Genomic DNA, 27,817 nt, shown 5'->3' with positions numbered 1-27,817 from the left:
TGGACAGTCCACGGCCCAGTCACCCGGGCTCAGCAGGGGACTGTCCCAAATGCAAATTTGGGGTGAATCCTCCATCTTTCTTTATTCTTCTGTTTCTTCCCTGCATTGCATTCTGGGAATGAGTAGCTCTAGAATCCTTAACACTAACCCTCAGAAGATCTCAAACCTACAATTCTGAGAATGTACCCAGGGGAAAAAAAAGGTAGGACCTGCTGCATTCTAAAAATGTAATTCCCAGACTGCATGTTCCAGAAGGCACTGGGGGAGGAAATGAAGGAATCAGGGAAGTCTCTCCTATTTCCTCGAGGAACCTGATTCTGCACGCAGCTTTTACCTCCAAGGTGAAAATGCAAAATAATGTGACATCCACATGGCATAAGGTACAGCACTCACTACTCCCAGTTAGCAAGGGACTAGCAGTGGAGCTTCAGAAACTAGTGCAGAGCAGCTTGGAAGAAACTGACCCATCTAAGTGGTTTTTGCTCATCGTATTAAAAAAAAAAAGAACAGGCACACTTGCCTTTATTTGGATTTAAGAGAACCAAACAAAGCCGCTGCGAGCGATTGTTGTCCACTTTCACAGGTAGAAGAGTATTTGCAGAACTCTGTGGAGTGCAGAAGCTCAATACGCTTCATTGGCAGAGGGTATACCCTCTGATTTCACCCTAGTCCAATCAGGCCGGGGAGCTTTAGCGTGGGAAACCTTCCCTTCCAACGGGCCCCCTCAGCCATCCCCAGCTACGTGGCAACTACGGGACCTTTCAATATGGCAGGTGTGTCATTTCCCCTTGTGTTTTTAACCAAGCCACTGAGGACCGGATGTTGCTGGCCCTGAGTCCACACCAAGCAGCCTTCCCACCTGCAGGCATGCAAGTCCAGCAGTTACAGGAGATGGCAGAAAATCTGGGGGCGGCTCCAGGATCATTCGAAAGCAGCCCGACCACAATGATTGCAAAAAGGCACAAGGAGGGGAAAGGCGTCTCTCCTTCACCTTCATCCTCTTCAGAGGAAAAAAGTAAGCCGTAGACAGCTTCCCCTCAAGAAGTCCCTCACAATAAGGCACCCCCAACGCAGATGAGAGGAGGAAGACAGGTCTTCGTCCTTATCTAGAGGTCCTGCGGGCCACCAGACAAAAACGTGTCTCTGAGTGGCAGATTCAGATCAGGAATCTGAAGGAGAGGAAATTCACTCCATTAAACCCTTCTCTGGTGGCAACTCAGACAACGAGGAGGGTGGATGGTTTGGGGAAGACTCAGGTTCTAAAGGACGTTTCTTGCCTTCCATGATATACGCAAGGTGAAATTCCAACCTGAGTATTATCGAAGACTTCTAAAGAAGGTCATCACTACCTTAAACTATCAAGTGGAGGCTTTCGACAAATCCAGTTCCACAACATGCTCCGATCTGAACAGAAACGTTTTTTAAAAATCACATAAGCATTTGTCAGTTTGCCCTTTCCCTGAATTCTTTGATGATGTGTTAAGAGCAGAGAGGGCTGTTCCAGGGCAACAGAAACTCCTTGAACGCCCTGCTATACCTTGCCTGAGGGGGCAACGGAAGATCTCAAGGCTGCCCTGGTTGAGGCACCGGTGGTTGCTCTTCACTCTGAAGCTATTCTGTCTAAGGGTGAGGACAATGTACTAAATCATACAGCTGACAGAAAAAATGAGTCAGTTCTTTAAAAATCACATGAAACCGCTTCACTGGCAATCAGAACTTCTGCAGTCCTGTCCAGTTTTACTTGAGCAATCATAATATAGGCAGATAACCTTCAACAAGATATGGAGCCTGCCTCTGAAGAGATCCTTGCTTAAGACTAAAAGAGCAGCTGAATTTGCTTCAGATGCCTCACAGGATGTAAGAACATAAGAGAAGCCCTGTTGGATCAGGCCAATGGCCCATCCAGTCCAACACTCTGTGTCACATAAGAACATAAGAGAAGCCATGTTGGATCAGGCCAATGGCCCATCCAGTCCAACACTCTGTAACACTCTGTGTCACATAAGAGAAGCCATGTTGGATCAGGCCAATGGCCCATCCAGTCCAACACTCTGTGTCACATAAAAGAAACCATGTTGGATCAGGCCAATGGCCCATCCAATCCAACACTCTGTGTCACACAGTGGCCAAAAATTATAGATGATAGATAGATAGATAGATAGATAGATAGATAGATAGATAGATAGATAGATAGATAGATAGATAGATAGATAGATAGATAGATAGATATACACATACACACACTGTGGCTAATAGCCACTGATGGACCTCTGCTCCATATTTTTGTCTAACCCCCTCTTGAAGGTGGCTATGCTTGTGGCCGCCACCACCTCCTGTGACAGTGAATTCCACATGTTAATCACCCTTTGGGTGAAGAAGGACTTCCTTTTATCCATATTAACCTGACTGCTCAGCAATGTCATCGAATGCCCACGAGTTCTTGTATGGTGAGAAAGGGATAAAAGTATTTCTTTCTCTGCTTTCTCCATCCCATGCAGAATCTTGTAATCTTGTGTCACACAGATGGGCCTTGCAGGGTCTTCAACTGGCTACCACCACTCTGGTAAGGGTCTGTATGAAGGGTGCTAAACAACTCTGTATGGAGGACGCCACACAATTCTTCTTAAGGGCACAAGCTGCAAATGTGGTAGTCAGAAGGAGGGGCTGAAGCACCTCTATCCAAATGGCTGAAGCATCTCTTCCCTACGGCTGAAGCACCTCTATCCAAAGCAGATTTATTACCGGGAAAATTCTCAGGAAGACTTCTGTTTGGGGAAAGACCCTTGGATAAGGCTCTGGTGGAAACCGAAGAGAAAAAGAAGGCCACGGCGTCCTCTTCTGCCTCCAAAGAGAGCAACACAAAAGGTAAATCTTTCATTCCTTTAACAACTACAGGATCCCCACAAGAGGCAGAGAAAACAGGGGCTTAAGAAGTGGTTGTACCTTCAGATACCACCTTAGGCTCAAGCACAGACAGTTCCTGGACAACAAGCAAGGCCAGAATAGCTCTGGGGGAAAGTCTTTCGCATGCCTACAAGAGCAGGGGTCGCCTGCAGGACTTCGCCCATACCTGGAAGCAGCCAACGACCGATTTTGTGTCCTTTCAATTGTAGAACACGAGTACAAAAATGAATTATTTCTTTATTTTGATCCCTAGACCGCCCTCCCCCAGGCAAGACTCAGAGTGGTTCAACAATACATTTCAACAATACATTATAACGCTTCAATAAATAAGATTTTACCGAATCAGACTAAAATTTTAAAATAATAAAAATCAAACTGGTCCAGGTGGTGTTTACCAACCATTTGCGGCCTTACCCCATTGGAAGAGAGGAGTGACGGAGCCCAGTCTCACTGTTCAGCCACTGCTGTCCTCAACCACAGGCCTGGTGGACACATCTCTGTCTTACAGGCCCTACAGAACTGCACTAGCTCCTGCAGGACATGGGTGTCATTAGGCGGAGAGTTCCACCAAAAAAGTCCCTGGCTCTGGTCAAGGACAGTTGGATATCCTTCGGGCTAGAGATGGCCCGGAAGTTATTCTCCTCAGAGCATAATGCTCTTTAAGCGGTATACGAAGGAGGAGGAGGAGGAAGGTATTGGATTTATATCCCACCCTATACTCTGAATCTCAGTCTCAGAGCGACTTACAATCACATTTACCTTTCCCACAACAGACATCCTGTGAGGTGGGTGGGGCTGAGAGAGCTCTTATAGCAGCTGCCCCTTCAAGGACAACTCCTACGCGAGCTATGGCTGACCCAAGGCCATTCTGGCAGGTGGAAGTGGAGGAGTGGGGAATCAAACCCAGTTCTCCCAGATAAGAGAGCTATGGCTGACCCAAGGCCATTCCAGCAGCTGCAAGTGGAGGAGAGGGGAATCAAACCCGGTTCTCCCAAAAAAGAGAGCTATGGCTGACCCAAGGCCATTCCAGCAGCTGCAAGTGGAGGAGAGGGGAATCAAACCCGGTTCTCCCAGATTAAAGAGCTATGACTGACCCAAGGCCATTCCAGTAGCTGCAAGTGGAGGAGTGGGGAATCAAACCCGGTTCTCCCAGATAAGAGAGCTATGGCAGACCCTAGGCCATTCCAGAAGCTGCAAGAGGAGGAGTGGGGAATCAAACCCAGTTCTCCCAGATAAGAGAGCTATGGCTGACCCAAGGCCATTCCAGCAGCTGCAAGTGGAGGAGAGGGGAATCAAACCCGGTTCTCCCAGATAAGAGAGCTATGGCTGACCCAAGACCATTCCAGCAGCTGCAAGTGGAGGAGAGGGAAATCAAACCCGGTTCTCCCAGATAAGAGAGCTATGGCTGACCCAAGGCCATTCCAGCAGCTGCAAGTGGAGGAGGGGGGAATCAAGCCTGGTTCTCCCAGATAAGAGAGGTATGGCTGACCCAAGGCCATTCCAGCAGCTGCAAGTGGAAGAGAGGGGAATCAAACCCGGTTCTCCCAGATAAGAGAGCTATGGCAGACCCAAGGCCATTCCAGCAGCTGCAAGTGGAGGAGGCGGGAATCAAGCCTGGTTCTCCCAGATAAGAGAGCTATGGCAGACCCAAGGCCATTCCAGAAGCTGCAAGTGGAGGAGTGGGGAATCAAACCTGGCTCTCCCAGATAAGAGAGCTATGGCTGACCCAAGGCCATTCCAGCAGCTGCAAGTGGAGGAGTAGGGAATCAAACCCAGTTCTCCCAGATAAGAGAGCTATGGCTGACCCAAGGCCATTCCAGCAGCTGCAAGTGGAGGAGTGGGGAATCAAACCTGGTTCTCCCAGAAAAGAGTCTGCCCTTTCAAGGACAACCTCTGCCAGAGCTATGGCTGACCCAAGGCCATTCCGGCAGGTGGAAGTGGAGGAGTGGGGAATCAAACCCGGTTCTCCCAGATAAGAGAGCTATGGCTGACCCAAGGCCATTCCTGCAGCTGCAAGTGAAGGAGTGGGGAATCAAACCTGGTTCTCCCAGATAAGAGAGCTATGGCTGACCCAAGGCCATTCCAGTAGCTGCAAGTGGAGGAGGGGGGAATCAAGCCTGGTTCTCCCAGATAAGAGAGCTATGGCAGACCCAAGGCCATTCCAGCAGCTGCAAGTGCAGGAGTGGGGAATCTAACCCGGTTCTCCCAGACAAGAGAACTATGGCTGACCCAAGGCCATTCCAGCAGCTGCAAGTGGGAGTGGGGAATCAAACCCAGTTCTCCCAGACAAGAGAGCTATGGCTGACCCAAGGCCATTCCAGCAGCTGCAAGTGGAGGAGTGGGGAATCAAACCTGGTTCTCCCAGATAAGAGTCTGCCCTTTCAAGGACAACCTCTGCCAGAGCTATGGCTGACCCAAGGCCATTCCAGCAGCTGCAAGTGGAGGAGTGGGGAATCAAACCCGGTTCTCCCAGGTAAGAGCCCATACACTTAACTACTACACCAAATTGGCTCTCAAGAGCCGAACCTATAGATAGGTTGGTCCCAGACCATTCAAGACGTAACAGTTGAATCTGGAGCCAGTGCAGCTGGTGAAGCACCGACTGAATGTGTACTGTTAATGGGGTTCTTGTGAGGACTTGGGCCACTGCATTCTGGACCAGCTATAGTTTCTGGGTCAGTTTCAAGAGTAGTCCGCTATAGAATGAGTTACAGTAGTCTCACCTGGAGGCGACCATTGAGTGGATTACCGTGGCTAGGTGAGGGCGAGAAAGGTAGGGGGCCAGCTGCTTGATCTGGCACAGCTGCTTGATCTGGAAAAACACCTAACTAGCAACATTTCTGACGTGGGCCTCCACCAATAAGGAGGCATCCAGGAGCATGCCTAGGCTCCTGGCGGTTGGTACCCCATCAAGAACTGGGAGTTGGCACCTGAAATCCCCCCTGCCCAGCCACAAAACATTTGTCTTTGAAGGATTCCGTTTCAACCAGCTACACCTCAACCATCCCAACCACGGCTTCCATCCCTTCAGCCAAGAGGGATAGGGAATTATCTGGCCAGCCATCCGTCAACAGATACTGCTGGGTGTTATCTGCATACTACTAACAATCCAGACTGAAACTCCACGCCAGCTGGCAAGGGGCACATATATATTTTAAACAACACTGGAGAGAGGATTGCTCCTTAAGGGATTCCACACACCAGGGTATGTTGGGATGACACCCTCTCTCCTAGTGCCAACCTCTGTCCCCAGCCTTGAAGGAATGAAGTAAGCCACTTCAAGGCCACTCCACCAACTCCTATGCTGGTGAGGAGGTGGGTCAACAAATCATTGCCAACCATGTCAAACACTGCTATCAGGTCTAGTAATCACCCCTGCTTTGCAGGGTGGACTGTGCGTCATTATATCCTGCTGAGGTCGCTTCCCTTCTGCTTTGGTCCTCACTGTGGAGAAAGACTGTACTTTTCCTAGGTACAGGCTGCAGGGAGGGGGGGAGAAGATGGAAAGCTGAAATCAAATCAATATTCCTACAGAAATGGCCACCTTGAAGCACATATTCTTTGGTATACCATAACACAACCAGGCCAGGCCAAAAAAAATCAGATCACACCACAAGTCCCGCTGATGCTAAAAACAGCAAGGCTGAATATGACAGGAAAAGGTGACAATTAAGCAGTGCAAGCAAAAGGAACGCTGAGCTTCAGCGTTTATGTGACGGTCGTCATCCCCCCCAATAATTATCTTCCTTATCGCCATTCTGGGCCTCTTTCAGTGCTTTGAGCCACCAGACACGGGGGGACACGCAAACACACATGCGGGGGTTGGGAGCGAGCATCTGTTTTAGCTGTGGGGTGGGTGGGAAGACAAGTGAATGTCATGGGTGGAGGGAGTAGTGGAGTGGAGTGCCAAGGGTGAGGGGGTAGTTGAAAAGAAGAGGTGGATGGGGTTGGGGGTAGTTTTGGGGTGGGAAGACACCAAGGGTGGGGGGAGTGAATGCCTTCACTTGGGTGGGAAGACAACAGGGGGAGCACTCTCTTTCCAGTTGTGGGGATGCCTTATAGACCACCCATGACCACTAGACCAACTGGGTTTAACCACAAAGGGCTGGAGAAGACGCGTGGTTTGCACTTCAGGCAGAGCAAAAGCAAGACTCGCCGCAGACTCTAAAGGGGGGGAGTGGGTGTGAGGGATCCAATCGCCAACAACTAGCTCAGCGACAGAGTTGGAAGAAAGTCTCTTTTTATTTGGCTGGGGGGTTTTCTCCTCTCTAAGGGTTGCCAGCCTCCAGGTGGGGCCTGGAGACCTCCCACTTTTACAACTGACCTGTAGCTGGCAGAGATCAGCTCCCCTGGAGAAAAGGGCTGCTTGGAAGGGTGGGTTCAAGGGCATTCTACCATGCTGAGGCCCTTCCCCAAACCCTGAACATAAGAGGCTGCCTTCTACTGAATCAGACCCCACCTGGGTCCATCAAAGTCAGCCTTGTCTACTCAGACTGGCAGCGGCTCTCCAGGGTCTCAAGCTGAGGTTTTTCACACCTATTTGCCTGGACCCATTTTTAGTGGAGATGCCGGGGATTGAACCTGGGACCTTTTGCTTACCAGGCAGATGCTCTACCACTGAGCCACCGTCCCTCCCTAATATATGAAGCTGCCTTCTACTGAATCAGACCCCCCCTGGGTCCAGGGTCTCAAGGGGAGGTTTTTCATACCTATTTGCCTAGACCCATTTTTAGTGGAGATGCTGGGGATTGAACCTGGGACCTTCTGCTTACCAGGCAGCTGCTCTACCATTGAGCCACCGTCCCTCCCTAACATAGGAAGCTGCCTTCTACTGAATCAGACGCCCCTGGGTCCAGGGTCTCAAGGGGAGGTTTTTCATACCTATTTGCCTAGACCCATTTTTAGTGGAGATGTTGGGGATTGAACCTGGGACCTTCTGCTTACCAGGCAGCTGCTCTACCATTGAGCCACCGTCCCTCCCTAACATAGGAAGCCGCCTTCTACTGAATCAGACGCCCCTGGGTCCATCAAAGTCAGTCTTGTCTTCTCAAACTGGCAGCGGCTCTCCAGGGTCTCAAGCTGAGGTCTTTCACGCCTATTTGCCTGGACCCATTTTTAGTGGCGATGCCCGGGACTGAACTTGGGACCTTCTGCTTCCCAGGCAGATGCTCTACCACTGAGCCACCGTCCCTCCCCTGCTCTCCAGGGTCTCAAGCTGAGGTCTTTCACGCCTATTTGCCTGGACCCATTTTTAGTGGAGATGCCCGGGACTGAACCTGGGACCTTCTGCTTCCCAGGCAGATGCTCTACCACTGAGCCACCGTCCCTGCCCTGCCCTCTCCTAAAGTCTCCAGGTATTTTCCAACAAAGACCCTGCAATTCTAATTAGGAGGCTTTATTTTTTTCTCACTCCAGCAAAGAGGCAACGGGGCCGCTTCGCTCTTCGTTTCCCCTCCGGGGAGCCGAGGTGAGGCCCGCCGCCTACTTTGCCAGCCCACCTCCGTCAGTCCCCGGCGGCTGGTGTCTCAAGGCAGCCAGTTCCTTCCAGCAGGCCCGCCCTGAGTGCTTCGCGCGCTAGCAGGGGCTGGACTTCCCCTTCCTGGGCTCTCCAGCGCCGGCTCTCTCCTGCCTCTGAAAACACCGTGCAAAAAGACGGGAGGCTCTTGAATGGTAAGCCAAGGGGGCGCTTTGGGAGCTCTGCGGAGGGGGGCTGAGCGCCGGCACCAGGATCAGAATCCGTGCAAACGAGGAGGAGGGAGAAGTGGCGCCAGGCCCGCTAAATAAGCTTCCCAAAGCTGGTTATCTCCCCCCGCCTGCCTTCATTTAGATCAGCCAATCTGGTCCCCGCTTCCTTGAAGACGCTTCGCTTTTAAACTTCCCCCCCTTGCACAGAAACGCAGCAGATCAATGAAAAACATCGGATGGTTCTCCCTCAACTATACAGGCTCCCCCTCGTTAGATTGCTCCAAACGCATTTCATGCTGTGATGCATAAATGCCAATACACCACGTGTTAACATCATCCTGAACGTGCGCCTTCTCGTTAAAAGACGCGGCCACCCTTAAAGGGGCAGGTCAGTCGCGTAAGCTTTGTGAATGATGGAATGCGGGAGAGACAGATTTGGGAGAGTCCAGTGTGAATGTACCTTCCCTGTTCTGTGTGTGCGCAAGAAGAGATCCAGCCTGATTCTGGGCTGTCAGAAGGAAGCTCCACCAATCCCGACGGGGCTTACTCCAAAACAAGTTCTCACAGGACCGCTACATGGCTTACACACAAGGAAACCCACTGGGATTTCAAGCGGGTCTGAAGACTGTGCGCATCTCCTTACTGTTGAGTAAAGGTGTAAAGTAAAGCTAGATGCAGCACAATCGTATGCAGAGTTACACCGGCCTACACCGGAGAAGTTGGAAGAGAATCAGATTTAAAAATAGATTTGTTTTGAGTTGAGTTCAGAAGCTGAGCAGACTAGAAATCCTAAAGTTTGTCTCTAGGCGGAGAGTGAAACCGCTTGCTCCACTTTCAAGGGGGATTTTGATGCAATAACTCAGAGCAAGGCAACCGTTATCCAAGACTGTTAAATACAGGAAATCCTGTATAAGACTTAATCAGGTTTGTATTTTGCATAAAGAACACTGGGTTTGCTTGTGTGCTTTATAAAGTTATTTATATCTCGGGTACCTGGCATTGCATTGCATGGCTCAGTAGCCTGGCCCCTGCAGAGTGACATTTATGTCAGATCTGGCCTAACAAATGAGTTTGACACCACTGTTCTAAAGTGAGTCATTCCAAAATTATATGATGCAAAACTGGCCATCCTTTTTTCCAGTATCCAGTAGGAGGCGCTGTTGGCATATCAAAAGGAATTCACTTACAAGGCACCTGAATGCATACGTTCCCATAGGTGTATGGAAATTCTGCTTCCTTGTGGTATTTACATTACTGATATTATCTCATTGTCTGGGAAACAAAACAGGCTTCTTATTTATAGTGCATAATATATGAGTCTTTATTTTTATTTTTTGTGATTGCCAGTTTGCCAGGGCAAAGAACTCCAAGGTTCCTGCTGACTGCCCATTTATGCTGTCCGCTAATAGTTTCCAAAGGATATTTCGCAAGAGCTTGGTTTTCATTGAGAGTCGGCGTGGTGCAGTGGTTGGAGCATGAGGCTAGGATCTGGGGAGACCCAGGTATTAACTCCCACCTCTGCCATGGGAACTTGACCTTGGGCCAGTCACACACGCTCAACCCTGGCCTACCTCCTAGAGTTGTTGTGAGGATAAAACGAAGGAGAGGAGAATGATGTCAGCTGCTCTGGTTCCCCATTTGGAAGGAAGGTGGGGAATCAATCAAGTAAGTAAATAAATTGAAACTTCCGGCATCTGAAGTCCAATCTTCTGCCCCCCTCTAATTTCTATAGTTTCAATCTTTTTTTTCCTATAATGAGGAAAACAGAGGTTGCTAGGTCTAAAAATTCAGGTAATGGATCGCAAACACAAACAATGAAGGCATTTTTAAAACATGGACACTTGACAGCTGAGGGGCCTGAATGTTGTCAGTTGGAAGTTAAAATGGCCGTCACTAATGCCTCAGCTTCATTGGACTGCTCTCCAGTTACAAAAAGAAGACCTGTCTGACATATTGAGATCCCTTGAGGTGGGTATACTTGATAAATTAGAGAGCCAGTTTGGCGTAGTGGTTAAGTGCACCGACTGTTATCTGAAAGAACCGGGTTTGATTCCCCACTCCTCCACTTGCACCTGCTGGAATGGCCTGGGGTCAGCCATAGCTCTCTTATCTGAAAGAACCGGGTTTGATTCCCCACTCCTCCATTTGCAGCTGCTGGAATGGCCTGGGGTCAGCCATAGCTCTCTTATCTGAAAGAACTGGGTTTGATTCCCCACTCCTCCACTTGCACCTGCTGGAATGGCTTTGGGTCAGCCATAGCTCTCGCAGGAGTTGTCCTTGAAAGGGCAGCTGCTGTGGGAGCCCTCTCAGCCCCACCCACTTCACAGGGTGTTTGTTGTGGGGGAGGAAGGTAAAGGAGATTCTAGGCCGTTCTGAGACTCTGCCCTTGAAAGGGCAGCTGCTGTGAGAGCCCTCTCAGCCCCACCCACCTCACAGGGTGTCTGTTGTGGGGGAGGAAGGGAAAGGAGATTGTGAGCCGCTCTGAGACTCTGTCCTTGAAAGGGCAGCTGCTGTGAGAGCCCTCTCAGCCCCTCCCACCTCACAGGGTGTCTGTTGTGGGGGAGGAAGGTAAAGGAGATTCTAGGCCGTTCTGAGACTCTGTCCTTGAAAGGGCAGCTGCTGTGAGAGCCCTCTCAGCCCCGCCCACCTCACAGGGTGTCTGTTGTGGGGGAGGAAGGGAAAGGAGATTGTAGGCCGCTCTGAGACTCTGTCCTTGAAAGGGCAGCTGCTGTGAGAGCCCTCTCAGCCCCGCCCACCTCACAGGGTGTCTGTTGTGGGGGAGGAAGGGAAAGGAGATTGTAGGCCGCTCTGAGACTCTGTCCTTGAAAGGGCAGCTGCTGTGAGAGCCCTCTCAGCCCCGCCCACCTCACAGGGTGCCTGTTGTGGGGGAGGAAGGGAAAGGAGATTGTAGGCTGTTCTGAGACTCTGTCCTTGAAAGGGCAGCTGCTGTGAGAGCCCTCTCAGCCCCACCCACCTCACAGGGTGTCTGTTGTGGGGGGAGAAGATAAAGGAGATTGTAGGCCGTTCTGAGACTCTGTCCTTGAAAGGGCAGCTGCTGTGAGAGCCCTCTCAGCCCTGCCCACCTCACAGGGTACCTGTTGTGGGGGAGGAAGGGAAAGGAGATTGTGAGCCGCTCTACGACTCTGTCCTTGAAAGGGCAGCTGCTGTAAGAGCTCCCTCAGCCCCACCTACCTCACAGGGTGTCTGTTGTGTGGGGGGGGGGAGGTAAAGGAGACTGTGACCACTCTGAGACACTGAGATTCAGAGTATAGGGCGGGATATGAATCCAATACCTTCTTAAATTGTCTTCACTATTAAAACCTCTTGCTGATGAGTTAGATGACATTAAAGCTTCATAACAAGAAGTCAGGCAAGCAGCAGATACAGAGCTTGAAATGGGGATCCTAGAATCACAGAGTTGGAAGGCGCCATCATGGCCATCTAGTCCAACCCTGTTCTCAATGCAGGATCAGCCTACAGCATCCCCAACAAGTGTTTTGTCTAGTCTCTGCTTAAAGACTGTTAGTGAGGAAGAGTTCATCACCTCCCGTCGAGGAGGGACAGTGGCTCAGTGGTAGAGCATCTGCTTGGGAAGCGGAAGGTCCCAGGTTCTATCCCTGGCATCTCCACTAAAAAAAAGGTCCAGGCAAATAGGCGTGAAAAACCTCAGCTTGAGACCCTGGAGAGCCGCTGCCAGTCTGAGAAGACAAGACTGACTTTGATGAACCGAGGGTCTGATTCAGTAGAAGGCAGCTTCATATGTCCCTAGGTAGCCAACACTGTTGAACAACTCTTACTGCTAAAAAGTTTTTCCAATAGCCAGTCTTCCTACACTTAATTTAGACCCATTATTGCGACTCCTCTCCTCTGCCTCCAACAGGAACTGCTCCCTGCCCTCCTCTAGGGGACAGCCCTTCAAATACATCAAGAGAGCAATCATGTCCCCTCTCAACCTCCTCTTCTCCAGACTGAGCATTCCCAAGTCCCTCAGCCTTTCCTCACAAGGCTTGGTCTCCAGGTCTCCATCCTCATTGGTTTCCTCGGCACCTGCTCCGTTCTGTCCACATCCTTCTTGAAGTGAGGCCTCCAGAACAATGTTCCAGGTGTGGCCTGACCAATGCAGTGTACAGCGGGACTGTGACATCTTGCAGTTTGGAAGTTATGCCTCTGTTGATACACCCCAAGATGGCATTTGACCTTTTTTGTCGTTACATCACACTGGCTGCTCATATTTAACTTACAGTCCACCTGTACTCCAAGGTCTTGTTCACACACACTGCTACCCAGAAATGTATCCCCCATCCAGTATGTGTGCTCCTCATTTTTGTTACCCAGACGTAGAACTCAGCACTTATGCTTGTTAAATGGCATCTTGTTCACATTTGCCCATTTTTTTTGTGTATTCAGGTCTCGTTGAATTCTATGTTTATCTTCTGGTGTGTTTGCTGTTCCTCCCAATTTGGTGTCATTGTCAAGCATCGATATTTCGCAATAATCAAGCGTTTATTCTTTAATCAAAAACTTGTTTTATTGTAAAACGCCATAGCTTGCTCCAAGGACGGATACCTTGGAAGTAATGGCTCACATAGTATTGAATAGTATCTCATAGGCAAACTTCAAAAGGCAGGGTTACAGATAACTTCAAAAGATTAACATAAAGATGCAAATTGTTGAGGGTTCAAAGGCTACTTTCTAGAATCTCTTTTATGACTACGGAATGTTAGCTAATGGCAGCATCTCCATTTCTCACACATTCTCTGCGAGCTGATAAGGCATGGCTGTGTGAATCTGGGGGAGAGGCACTCTACACCGTTAATACAAGGTTACTCTAAACATCCTAGGTCCAGATGGATTTATTATGCATCCAAAGGGGAGGAAAGAGAGAAGGGGGGAGAAGACAAAGGTGATACTCTGCTGTAAATCTGGCCTGTTTGCTAGGTACAATTAAAACCAGCATTTAGAAATAGCATGCTTGACAGTCATATGCAAATTTAATGAGTAGCCCTTCCACACCCTCATTCAGATCATTTCTAAAAATATTTAAAAATACTGGAGCCAGAACTGAGACCTTTGACACCCTGCTGGAGACTTCCCTCCATTCCGATGAAATTCCATTGGCTACTCTTTGAGTGCAGTTCTCCAACCAGTTCTCTTTCCACCTAACTATCCTACGGTTCACAGTCCTCTAGCTTAACCATCAGAACATCATTGGGAACCCCTGTCAAAAGCTTTACCGAAATCCAGGTAAGTTACTATGCAAGGAGAAATCTGACTCCTTCAAGAACCTGAGACCTGTTAGCCGCCCTGAGCCGCTTTGGCGGGGAGGGTGGGATACAAATAAAATATGACTGACTGACTGAGGAACAGTGGCTATCAGAAACAGTAATGATCTTGGACAATAAAGAATCCCATTTGAAATTTAGAGGGTAGCTGAGGGGGAAGAGGGATTGTCCGACTCTCCTGTTTTCCTGGCTTTATGGCTAGCCGCATTATTTAACTTGGAAGAAGGCAACGCCCCCTTTATCAACAAGGCATCTGGAATTGACTCTCCAACTAACCCTCACCTCTCATAGCCTAGAGACATAATTGCTGACTTCCCTGATGCCGGAACAAGGAAAAGATTATTGCAACTTGCCCAGTCTCAAGGACATCTTAAAGAAGCCGTGCTCACTGCGGCCGACATTCAATACAAATTTTCCCCTTCTAGTAGTGTAATAGGAAGACACGGCTTGCTTCTGATTTTGACCCAGGTCATGCCTTGCCAAATCTAGAACTGTCCTCTGGATTTGCAACCCCCCCAACCCCCCCCCCCACAAAAAAACAAACAAGAAGTCTCAGAAATGCAAGATTGACGATACATTAACTCCCCCCAAGTGGAACAAGAAACCAAGCCAGCAGTCCTCCTGAAGTCCTCCTCTATACATTTCTTTGCTATTTCCTTTTTTTTATGTATTCCCTTTTTCAGCACAATGTCCTTGATTTCTTTCTTTGAATGTTGAATGTTTCCAGAACTGTTGGAAGTTTGTGTTTTAAACTTATTTGTGACTCTTTGTTTCCTCTTTTATATATAAAATCTCTTATAAATTGGGGCGAGAGGGGGAAGATAGACAATACCTTTTTCGTCAGGTGCTACAGTAATAATGGAGCCCCAGGTTCGGAAGAGAGAGCCCCTCTTTGTGGAGTGTTTCTGGGTTCCTGGAGCTTTGACCCTGTGGGGGCCTTTTTTCTGGTTCTGCTTAGTTGGTTAAGTTTCCTTTTAATTTCTTTGTCATTTGTTGACCACACAGAATGCAAAACACTGAAAAGGGTGGGAGTTTTTGATGTTACTTATAAAGGGTGGTGTTCAAGGTCTGATTGATATTTTGGAGTTGTTCATTGAATACTATTGTTTCCTGGTGACTAATATTTCCATGATATAATTTATTATAATGGCTGCCTGTGCTATACTTTTCCATGCTTGTTTCTTTCTTTAGTTTGGTGCAAAATGTAGGTGGTTATCTAGGTTGCTCCAATAAATATGCATATATCCATTGTTATGCACACATTTTTACCAACTAGAAGAGGAAGGAAGGAGGGGCTTATGAATGAATATGAGGACCATTTTAATTAAGATTTTTAATATTGCATAACGCATTTAATATTTCCTTCCTCCTATTATATATATTTTGCAATTAATAAGTCATCAGTATATACTAATTCTCCTGGAAATTTATTTCTGTTTCAGGTAAAAGGCTTTTTTGTATCAGGAACTCCTTTGCATATTAGGCCACACACCCTTGATGTAGCCAATTCTCCAAGAATTACAGGGCTGTTACAGGGCCTACTGTAAGCTCCAGGAGGGTTGGCTACATCAGGGGTATGTGGGCTAATATGCAAAGGAGTTCCTGATACAAAAAAAGCCCTGGGTATATGAAATTCTAGTTGTCTAGTATACACTCTAATGAATTTGTCAGTACTTTAAAAATATATTACTGTTTTTGTGATTTCTAGTGCTGCATTTATTGGTTTTTATATTAAGTTAAAATAATATGTTCACATACTCCTGTATTAGAATAAAAAGTAGATAGTAAATTCATTCCAGAAATTTATTGATGGCTAACAAAACTAAGATAATTTCAAAAAGATTGGACCAGGGGATCCAATTCTAGGGGCACCCAAATCGTAGGGGTCTTAATAATACGATTAAATTCAAAAGACTACACTCTGCCTTAGCTAAATCGGGACCTGATATCCTATTCCTGCAGGAATCTTATCTTAAACAACCTCAAATTTTTGGTTCCTTATGGTTTTCTCAAAATTTATGCTGCTGGCTCACTAAATCACATGGAGTTGCGATCCTGCTCTTCAAAAAGTGTCATTTCATTCCTAAGGATACTGAAATAAGTCACCAAGGATGTTTTATCATTTTGATTGGATCCTTAGAAGATAGGCAAACTACTTTGGCTTCAATTTACACCGGGGATGTGCATTCGGTGTGGCCAAACTGAATACACCGCCCAAAAAACAGCTGATTCAGCAGTATTCAGGCTGCATATTGTCAAATCTGATTCTCTGATATGATTCAGGAGCTGAATATTGCAGCCACAAATTGCCGCCAAAATTTGGCGGCCATTTGACCCCAATATACCCTATGGACCACTGAAGTCAACGGCAAAATAGGGTATAATGAAGTGCAGCTAAGGGGCAAGGGGATTGAGATAGAGGCTTCAAATTTTCAGGGAAGCTTCAGGAGCCTCTCCCCCACAGGATCCCCAAGTTTAAAAAAGATTGGACCAAGGGGTCCTATTCTATGGGCACCTGAAGAGGGTGCCCCTATCCCTCCATTATACCCTATGGGCCATTGAAGTCAAAGGCAAAATGCAGTATAATGAAGTGCAGCTAGGGGGCAGGGGGTTTAAGGTAGAGACTCCAAATTTCCAGGGCTGCTGCAGGAACCTCTCCCCCAGAGATCCCCCAAGTTTCAAAAAGATTGGACAAGGGGATCCAATTCTAGGGGCACCCAAATAGGACCCTTTCCCCCTATGGTGGGAAATAAACAGTCAGTAATTTACAGTGGGAAAATCTAATTTAATTTAATTTTCAATTTATACCTCGCCCTATCCCGCAAGCGGGCTCTGGGTGGCTCACAACATTAGAAACCTTGCAACAACATTAAACAAACCACATCCAGACTAGATAATATCATAATTACAAAATCTGTAAAATTACAGAATCACAGAATTAGCACGATAGTATCCAACATCACTTGAGCACTTAGATGGTAAGATGCTGATAAGGTGCTGGGGGAAGCGATGACTTGAACATATGAACATATGAAGCTGCCTTATACTGAATCAGACTCTTGGTCCATCAAAGTCAGCGTTGTCTTCTCAGACTGGCAGCGGCTCTCCAGGGTCTCAAGCTGAGGTTTTTCACACCTATTTGCCTGGACCCTTTTTTGGAGATGCCGGGGATTGAACCTGGGACCTTCTGCTTCCCAAGCAGATGCTCTACCACTGAGCCACCGTCCCTCCCTTCAGGGGACACCCGCTGGATTAATTAAAAGCCTGGCGGAAGAGCTCCAACTGACAGGCCCTGCAAAACTTGGATAAGTCTTGCAGGGCCCGGATCTCCAGCTGGAGCTCATTCCTCCAGGTGGGGGCTCAGACCGAAAAGGCCCTGGACCTTGTTGAAGCCAGTCCGGTGTCCTTAGGACCAGGGATCCCGAGAAGATGTTGTGCAGCTGACCTCAGGCCCTGGGGGACGGGGCCTCGTATGGGGAGAGGCAGTGCCTCTGCGGGGGAGGGGGGTCGAGTGAGAGGCACCAAATTCTGGTACCTCTCTCCCACAGAACCCACAACTTCCAAAAGGGTTGGACCAGAGGGTTCAGCTATAGGGGCACCATCTATGATGGGAAAACCTACCCCAGGCATCGGTCAGATTCTCTTACAGAATCTCTACGATCAAGTTAACGGCGCTGAGGGCGCTAGCTTGCAAGGGACATAGTTGCCCAGCAGAACAAGTGCCGCTGTGGCAACGGTAGTGCCATGCACAGGACCATAGTTCAAATTAGAGAATTCCTCAGTTTTAAAAATTAGGATGCGGGCTTTCTGTGGGGACTGCAGCACAGAACCAGTGCCTTGAACGCACGAGTGCCAAGCAGCAGAGGTGGGGCATGGACTTTCCACATGCAAAGGAGTTGTATACTGAGCCATAGCCTTACCTGTGAGGAATCCTGTAACACTACACTGTAAAAAAGAAAATTTTTTGAAAACTAGCGCAGGACACTTGGGTTTTAAAAGAAGCTTCTGGGAAGTCAAGGCTGCTCAAGGGGGACCTTAACTTATGTGGCAATACGTTGCATGGATCTCACCTCTAGTCTTCTTTTAAAAGCAAGTCACTTGGAAACTTGTCACTACACTGTACTTATTCTAGAAGTAAATAATAATAATAATAATAATAATAATAATAATAATAATAATAATAATAATAATAATAATAATAATAATAATAATAATAATAATAATAATAATAAATAGTTCTTGGTTGTGGCATGGCACACACCTGAAGAAACAAGCATTCCTATCTATGATAACAAAGCTGAAAGACCAGTCACTGCAAAAATACTCAAGACCCAGGAACCCCCCAGGACTTCGTAGAGATATTGGCTTCCTATCTCAGTGGACATAATAACTCGCTCAGCTCTTAATTTTCCCCCAAATTCAGACTCTGTTGGTTTTAAAAGGGCGACGGGTCTTATAAGGCGTCCCTGTTTAGGGTGAGTGCCTAAGTGGGGGCGGGTTAGGGTTTTCTTTTGGGCTGGGGAGGAGTCCAAGAGCACCTTAAAGACTGACAACATTTGTGGCAGAGTGGGAGCAGGGTGAGCCAGAGTTCACTTCTTCAGAAGGAAGTTAGCCATGACTCATGATTGTTCCTCCTCTACCCCAAATTTTGTCAGTCTTTAAGGTTCTACTAGACTCTTACTCTTTTCGCTAGCTACAGTCTGTCCTGTTATGGCTCAAATAAAGCAGAGTTATACCTTTTCCCTTGCTGGTGCAAATTCCAGATCCTAGAGTGACGTCAGTATCGTGGACTTGGAGCAAACATAATATTTAATGCTGAGTTAAAATATTAAGGCCGGACCGGTAACTGAAATCATGCAAGGATCACATCAATAAGGCCCCGATGTCCATCATAAATCATTCCCTGACTCAAGACGCCTTTCTCTAGTTACTAAAACAGGTGTCCATCAGAACATAAGAGAAGCCATGTTGGATCAGGCCAATGGCCCATCCAGTCCAACACTCTGTGACACATAAGAACATAAGAGAAGCCATGTTGGATCAGGCCAGTGGCCCATCCAGTCCAACACTCTGTGTCACATAAGAACATAAGAGAAGCCATGTTGGATCAGGCCAATGGCCCATCCAGTCCAACACTCTGTGACACATAAGAACATAAGAGAAGCCATGTTGGATCAGGCCAGTGGCCCATCCAGTCCAACACTCTGTGTCACAGAAGAACATAAGAGAAGCCATGTTGGATCAGGCCAGTGGCCCATCCAGTCCAACACTCTGTGTCACATAAGAACATAAGAGAAGCCATGTTGGATCAGGCCAATGGTCCATCCAGTCCATCACTCTGTGTCACATAAGAACATAAGAGAAGCCATGTTGGATCAGGCCAATGGCCCATCCAGTCCAACACTCTGTGTCACATAAGAGAAGCCATGTTGGATCAGGCCAATGGCCCATCCAGTCCAACACTCTGTGTCACATAAGAACATAAGAGAAGCCATGTTGGATCAGGCCAATGGCCCATCCAGTCCAACACTCTGTGTCACATAAGAACATAAGAGAAGCCATGTTGGATCAGGCCAATGGCCCATCCAGTCCAACACTCTGTGTCACATAAGAACATAAGAGAAGCCATGTTGGATCAGGCCAATGGCCCATCCAGTCCAACACTCTGTGTCACAGAAGAACATAAGAGAAGCCATGTTGGATCAGGCCAATGGCCCATCCAGTCCAAAACCCAGGTGCCATCTGGAGGTCCACCAGTGAGGCCAGGACACTAGAAGCCCTCCCAGAGCACTCCTTAAACATTTGCTAGAGGAAAAAAGATGCTTATGTCTCATTCGACCTTCCTTGGTGAGACAATAGAAAGAGTGGTGGCAGAACAACAGGTCTTTCTGGATGACTCGCTGCTGGTTCTACGCCCTTTTCAACCTGGCTTCAGGCCAGGCTATGGGACAGAGACAGTGTGGCTTTAGTTGACAATCTCCATTTAAATGTGGGCAAGGGCCCCGCCTCACTGTCACTGTTGCTGGATCTCTCAGTAGTGGTTTGGCCCTGTGGATGATGCTGTTGAGATGTTTGGAGTGAACGTAGGGATTACTGGTCCTCCCAATCAGGATCCAGAGGGTTGCTATTGGAGACCAATTGGGTGGGACTTGTCTTGCGCAGTTTCTCATGGCTCAGTCTTGTCCCCAGTTCTATTCTAACTTGATGTAAAGCGCTTAGCAGAAAACGCCTGTGGATTTAGAACAGGTAGGGATGCCAGCCTCCAGGCGGGGGCGGGAGATCTCCTGGAATGCCAACTGATCTCCAGACTGCATAAATTGCTGATTTGCTTATTTAAAACATTTATTCCACTTCTGGAGAAAAGGGCCGCTTTGGAAGGTGGACTGCACGACATCCCTCCCCTCTCCAATCCCCGCTCTCCCAGGCTCCACCCCCCAAATCTCCAGGTATTTCTGAACCTGCAGTTGGCAACCCTAAGAGTGAGCTGCCATCAATATGTGGATGACACTCAGCTCTGTAATCCTCTACCCAAATTGCTCTGTTCAGTTCAAGGTTCTCGCTGCAGTCTCTGCAAGCACCTTAATGGCCTTGGACCCACATATACGCAGGGCAACCTCTCCCCTCTCCCAAGCAAAGCCTTCTAAAGGTACAGCTCTGCAAATGGGTAAGATTGGCAGCTGCCCAATGCACTCATGTGCGTTCTCAGTAGTGACTCCCCACTTGTGTGGAACGGCGGCAGTCAGGAAGGTTCCCACACTTCTCTCATTCCACTGAATGTGCAAAGAGAGCCCTTTGAAAAAAAGATTTAGAACTGTAATAGCCTAAGCAACCCAAGAGGGGACCTTTGTAATGGAACTGGATGATAGTCAGCGGGAAAGATTATTGTAAGTATCAGTTCCTTTCACTAAAACGGCCCCGCGACGCAGAGTGGTAAAGCAGCAGTACTGCAGTACTGTGGTCTGAACTCTCTGCTCACGACCTCAGTTCGATCCCAGCGAAAGCCGGTTCAGGTAGCCGGCCCAAGGTTGACTCAGCCTTCCATCCTTCCGAGGTCGGTAAAAGGAGTACCCAGATTGCTGGGGGAAAAGTGTAGAAGACTGGGGAAGGCAATGACAAACCACCCCCTAAAAAGTCTGCCGTGAAAACGTTGTGAAAGCAACGTCACCCCAGAGTCCAAAATGACTGGTGCTTGCGCAGGGGACCTTTCCTTTGCAAGAGCCCCTTGGTGCAGAGTGGTAAAGCTGCAGTACTGCAGTTAGAGCCCTCTGCTCACGATCTGAGTTTGATCCCAGCAAAAGCTGGTTCAGGTAGCCGGCTTGAGGCTGACTCAGCCTTCCATCCTTCCAAGGTTGGTAAAATGAGTACCCAGCTTGCTGGGGGGAAAGTGTAGATGACTGGGGAAGACAATGGCAAACCACCCCATAAAAAGTCTGCCGTGAAAACGTGAAAGCAACATCACTCCAGAGTTGGAAACGACTGGTGCTTGCACAGGGGACCTTTCCTTTCCTTTTCCCTTTCACTGCTTTGTCTTTATCTTTAAATCCACATTATGTATTATTTAGAGCTTACTTTCCTTGGTTCATTTTTCACGTTGCTATCTAATTCTAGTCCTATTGCAATGTCTGCAGGATGTTTTACACTGTGGTATTGTGTTGTTGATATCCTGTAATCCATTCTGAGTCTCTGTCAGAAAGGTGGATTATAAATAAAGTTAAAAGAAGTAAATTTTGCAACCCATTCTGTGGCAACGAGGCTGCCTCAGGAGGGGAAAAAAGCCCTCGAATAGATTGAAAACAGCCCAAACCTCCCTCCGGGTAAAACTGAAGAACAAAGGCTGGAGGACGGACCAAATGCTTCATCCAGGCTCTTGGGGCGAGAGGTGGTCCTTCAGGTCTGGGGGTCGAAAGGCTTTGAAGGTTGGTCACACCTGGAAACATCTTGACACCCAGTGCAACTGATGTAATACCTGATCAGGAAAAACCAGTCCAAGATGTCTTTGCGTAAGCATCTTGCACAACCAACTTGAAGGCCACCAACAGCAGTGAGATGGCAACGTCCTTATTGCTACGAAAGCCAGGAATTACTAAGTTCACGGCCACACCTATAAGGAAATGTCATTCCAAGTATCGGCCGGGCAAAAAGAGCACCGCAAACATAGCAACAGCCTGCAAGAATCTCAGCACTGAAGATCTGCACATGTCTTGACACGTGTGAGATTTGCATTTGTCAAACACTTCCCACTTCCCAAAAAAGTTGATTCGAGCAGGTAGCAATGTTCCCTCTAAGCTCCACAATGTTGCAGGCGGAAATTCTACCTCCTGAGCGAAAAAAGCTAGTAGCATTAAAGCTGTAGGTGAATCTAAATTTGGTCGTCGCATAAATTAGCATTTCTTTAGAAGATTACTTCCATAGCCCTGTAAAACCTCAGAAGAAATTATTTTCAATTATATTTAAACAACATTTTGAAGATAATTTAAACGTTAGAAGAGAAAACAGAATCAAATCAAGCGTCACCCACCCTTTTTCGCTATATTGGTAGACCTGGACTTGGGACAGTCACCCTGCGCTGAGGCTCAGAAAACATACCAGGTAAAGACAAAGCAGTGAAAGGAAAAAGGACAACTCTTACAGTCTTTTTTTAAAAAGTGAAATATGATAACCAACATTACAGGTCAAGTATAACAATCACTGTCAGAACCTGGCTTAACCTAATGAACAGGAAGTTTTTTCCGATGTTCTGCCCAAATTACTTATTTATTCAAATATTTATATCCCACTTTTCATTGTGACTCAAAGCAGCTTATAAATCATATTGAAAAGCATAATAGGGGTGAGTTGGGGAGGACTCGTTTTTATCCAGCTCCATTGTAGCCTATGGAGACCATTATAGTCAATGGGCCCCATAGGCTATAATGGAGAATCAGTCTGAGCAGCCTTTTAAAATCCTTGCACCAGCGCCCCCTAACACAGCTCAGAGGGAACTATGGTGGATAGCTATGTTGGACTGAAGCAACAGAACAAAGTTTGAGTCCAGTGGCACCTTTAAGACCACCAAAGTTTTAGTCTGGATATAAGTTTTCAGGTATACATTGGCCACTTTGTGATGCAGTGTTGGACTGGATAGGCCATTGGCCTGATCCAACAGGGCTTCTCTTATGTTCTTCTGTGACACAGAGTGTTGGACTGGATGGGCCATTGGCCTGATTCAACATGGCTTCTCTTATGTTCTTATGTGACACAGAGTGTTGGACTGGATGGGCCACTGGCCTGATCCAGCATGGCTTCTCTTATGTTCTTATGTGACACAGAGTGTTGGACTGGAGGGGCCACTGGCCTGATCCAACATGGCTTCTCTTATGTTCTTATGTGACACAGAGTGTTGGACTGGAGGGGCCACTGGCCTGATCCAGCATGGCTTCTCTTATGTTCTTATGTGACACAGAGTGTTGGACTGGATGGGCCATTGGCCTGATTCAACATGGCTTCTCTTATATTCTTATGTGACACAGAGTGTTGGACTGGATGGGCCATTGGCCTGATCCAACAGGGCTTCTCTTATATTCTTATGTGACACAGAGTGTTGGACTGAATGGGCCACTGGCCTGATCCAACATGGCTTTTCTTATGTGACACAGAGTGTTGGACTGGATGGGCCACTGGCCTGATCCAACATGGCTTCTCTTATGTTCTTCTGTGACACAGAGTGTTGGACTGGATGGGCCACTGGCCTGATCCAACATGGCTTTTCTTATGTTGTTATGTGACACAGATTGTTGGACTGGATGGGCCATTGGCCTGATCCAACATGGCTTCTCTTATGTTCTTCTGTGACACAGAGTGTTGGACTGGATGGGCCACTGGCCTGATCCAACATGGCTTCTCTTATGTTCTTATGTGTGACACACAGTGTTGGACTGGATGGGCCACTGGCCTGATCCTACATGGCTTCTCTTATGTTCTTCTGTGACACAGAGTGTTGGACTGGATGGGCCATTGGCCTGATCCAACATGGCTTTTCTTATGTTCTTATGTGTGACACACAGTGTTGGACTGGATGGGCCACTGGCCTGATCCTACATGGCTTCTCTTATGTTCTTCTGTGACACAGAGTGTTGGACTGGATGGGCCACTGGCCTGATCCTACATGGCTTCTCTTATGTTCTAATGTGTGACACAGAGTGTTGGACTGGATGGGCCACTGGCCTGATCCAACATGGCTTTTCTTATGTGACACAGAGTGTTGGACTGGATGGGCCACTGGCCTGATCCAACATGGCTTCTCTTATGTTCTTCTGTGACACAGAGTGTTGGACTGGATGGGCCACTGGCCTGATCCAACATGGCTTTTCTTATGTTGTTATGTGACACAGATTGTTGGACTGGATGGGCCATTGGCCTGATCCAGCATGGCTTCTCTTATGTTCTTCTGTGACACAGAGTGTTGGACTGGATGGGCCACTGGCCTGATCCAACATGGCTTCTCTTATGTTCTTATGTGTGACACACAGTGTTGGACTGGATGGGCCACTGGCCTGATCCTACATGGCTTCTCTTATGTTCTTCTGTGACACAGAGTGTTGGACTGGATGGGCCATTGGCCTGATCCAACATGGCTTTTCTTATGTTCTTATGTGTGACACACAGTGTTGGACTGGATGGGCCACTGGCCTGATCCTACATGGCTTCTCTTATGTTCTTCTGTGACACAGAGTGTTGGACTGGATGGGCCACTGGCCTGATCCTACATGGCTTCTCTTATGTTCTAATGTGTGACACAGAGTGTTGGACTGGATGGGCCACTGGCCTGATCCAACATGGCTTCTCTTATGTTCTTCTGTGACACAGAGTGTTGGACTGGATGGGCCACTGGCCTGATCCAACATGGCTTCTCTTATGTTCTTATGTGACACAGAGTGTTGGACTGGATGGGCCATTGGTCTGATCCTACATGGCTTCTCTTATGTTCTTCTGTGACACAGAGTGTTGGACTGGATGGGCCATTGGCCTGATCCTACATGGCTTCTCTTATGTTCTTATGTGATAAATATAAACATAAATGATAAATATCCAATAAACTCACCGTGCTAGTTTTGGTCCTTTGTCAAAGGGATGTGGATTTATGCCGTACTTCTTTTGAGTATGTGCTGTCTTTATCAGCGTCCTCTGTCCCCACCCCTTCCCACTATATTGCACAATGGCTTTGTAAAAATTGAGCAGAGTATTTGAATCATGATGTATTAAGAGAAGGACTAGTGGAGCGTGATTAATTGAGCCGGTCAGTGCAGTGAGATATGGTGGGGCAAGAGAGAGGATGCCACTAAAGACACCGCATACTCAAAGAAGTACAGCATAAATCCACATCCCTTTGATAAAGGACCAAAACGCCATGCTGGGAATTATTAGGAAGAGAACTGAAAACAAATCAGCCAGTATCATAATGCCCCTGTATAAATTGATGTTGTGGCCTCATTTGGAGTACTGTGTGCAGTTCTGGTCGCGGCACCTCAAAAAGGATATTATAGCACTGAAAAAAGTGCAGAAAAGGGCAACTAGAATGATTAAAGGTTTGGAACACTTTCCCTATGAAGAAAGGTTAAAACGCTTGGTGCTCTTTAGCTTGGAGAAACGTTGACTGCGGGGTGACATGATAGAGGTTTACAAGATTACGCATGGGATGGAGAAAGCAGAGAAAGAAGTCCTTTTCTCCCTTTCTTGTGGGCATTCAATGAAATTGCTGAGCAGTCAGGTTGAAATGGATAAAAGGAAGTCCTTCTTCACTCAAAGAGTGATTAACATGTGAAATTCACTGCCACAGGAGGTGGTGGCGGCTACAAGCATAGCCAGCTTTAAGAGGGGATTGGATAAAAATATGGAGCAGAGATCCATCAGTGGCTATGAGCCATGGTATATATATGTGTGTGTGTATGTGTATGTATCTATATGTGTGTGTGTGTGTGTGTATTTACACACACACATATATTGGCCACTGCATGAAACAGAGTGTTGGACTGGATGGGCCACTGGCCTGATCCAACATGACTTCTCTTAAGTCCTTATGTGACACAGATGTTGGGCTGGATGGGCCATTGGCTTGATCCAACATGGCTTCACTTATGTTCTTATGTGACAATGAGTGTTGGGCTGGATGGGCCACTGGCCTGATCCAACATGGCTTCACTTATGTTCTTATGTGACAGAGATGTTGGGCTGGATGGGCCATTGGCCTGATCCAACATGACTTCACTTATGTTCTTATGTGACACAGAGTGTTGGACTGGATGGGCCATTGGATTGATCCAACATGGCTTCTCTTATGTTCTTATGTGACACAGAGTGTTGGACAGGATGGGCCAGTGGCCTGATCCAACATGGCTTCTCTTATGTTCTTATGTGACTCAGAGTGTTGGACTGGAGGGGCCATTGGCCTGATCCAACATGGCTTCTCTTATGTTCTTATGTGACACAGAGTGTTGGACTGGAGGGGCCATTGGCCTGATCCAACATGGCTCCTCTTATGTTCTTATGTGACTCAGAGTGTTGGACTGGTGGGGCCATTGGCCTGATCCAACAAGGCTTCTCTTATGTTCTTATGTTCTCTTATGTACAGACATTCAAAACCGTCAGGGGGCAAATACGGAATTTTTGCAAGCACTGAAACCATGTTGAGTTTACAGGCTCATACAGCATCATCACAGCTCTTTTGGAAAATTGCTTGTAACTATTGTCTATTACACTGGTGACATCAAAATGGTGTTGTGTAAAAATATTGAGATGTTTATAGAACTGTAAAGAGTTGTATACTATTCAGTAGACATAATAACTTGCTAGCACGGTGAGTTTATTTGATATTTTGGATTTGTTACTCCCCTGGTTCCAGTATTTGTTATTGCTGGGAGGGGAATGGTGGCAGCAAACGCAGCTGAGAGTGTCGTGTGGGTGTTCTTTTGCCCCTGCAGATGCTTCTGCAGAATTCAGAGTGTTCTAAGCTACAGAGGATGAAGTAGGGAAATCTCAAATGATAAAATGGGCAATTAATGTAAATAAAGAAATAAAGATGGAATCTTGGGAATATCTGTGGAAGAACCCTATGAAACTCGCAACATGTCAAAGTATTAAAGAAAACTGTTTAAAGATGACGTATAGATGGTATATGACTCCTAAGAAATTAGCAAAGATGAATAACAAGATGCCGGACAGGTGTTGGAAATGTAAAAAGCATGAAGGTTCTTTCTACCATATGTGGTGGACTTGTGAACGAGCTAAAATGTTTTGGCAGATGATTCAGCAAAAGATTTCTAATATCTTGGGATATGAGTTTAATGAAGTTGCAGAGACTTTTCTGTTGGGACTACATATGGAAAAATTTCCAAAAGAAGATAGAACTTTAATTTGGTACTTACTCTCAGCTGCTAGGACATTGTATGCGCAGCTGTGGAAGCAAGAAAAAATACCAGAGAAATGGGACTGGATTATAAAAGTTATGTCATGGAGTGAAATGGACAAATTAACTAGAATATTAAGAGACTATGATTTAGAACTTTTTAAGTTGGAGTGAAAGAAGTTCAGAAGATACGTAGAAAAAGAGTGGAAAAGAAAGGGACATTGGACAATCTTTGATAATGATTAAGTTTTTAAAACAAGAGTATAACTTTTGGGTTTTTTAATAGTTAAGGGTACCTTTAATATTTGGGGTTTTTTTTAAGTAAATAACACTGGCGGGGGTCAAGTAACGGGGGGAGGGGAGGGGGAAAAGTAAGATATGGGGTAGATAAATTTTTCCTTTTTTAAGTTGTAAGATATAGATATAACTTTGCTACCATATGTTACTAATAAAATTGTTTATTACCAAAAGGAGTGTTCTGATCCCCAAATCAGCCATGGGGTGATGATGAAGAAGATATTGGATTTATATCCCACCCTATACTCTGAATCTCAGAGTCTCAAAG

General features: G+C 47.0%; 1 protein-coding gene across 1 annotated transcript in view; it reads left to right on the top strand.

The window, feature by feature from the left end:
• Window positions 1-819: 819 nt before the first annotated feature.
• Window positions 820-27,817, top strand: part of LOC132569863 (ovostatin-like) — a 142,250-nt gene continuing 115,252 nt past the window's right edge. The window contains 2 exon segments of the mRNA XM_060236294.1: window positions 820-1,015; window positions 2,499-2,563. Coding sequence (XP_060092277.1) covers window positions 820-1,015; window positions 2,499-2,563 — 261 coding nt within the window.

Source organism: Heteronotia binoei, chromosome 4 (assembly GCF_032191835.1).
Source record: "Heteronotia binoei isolate CCM8104 ecotype False Entrance Well chromosome 4, APGP_CSIRO_Hbin_v1, whole genome shotgun sequence".
Taxonomy (NCBI): domain Eukaryota; kingdom Metazoa; phylum Chordata; class Lepidosauria; order Squamata; family Gekkonidae; genus Heteronotia; species Heteronotia binoei.
This window is presented reverse-complemented; position numbering and strand designations above follow the sequence as displayed.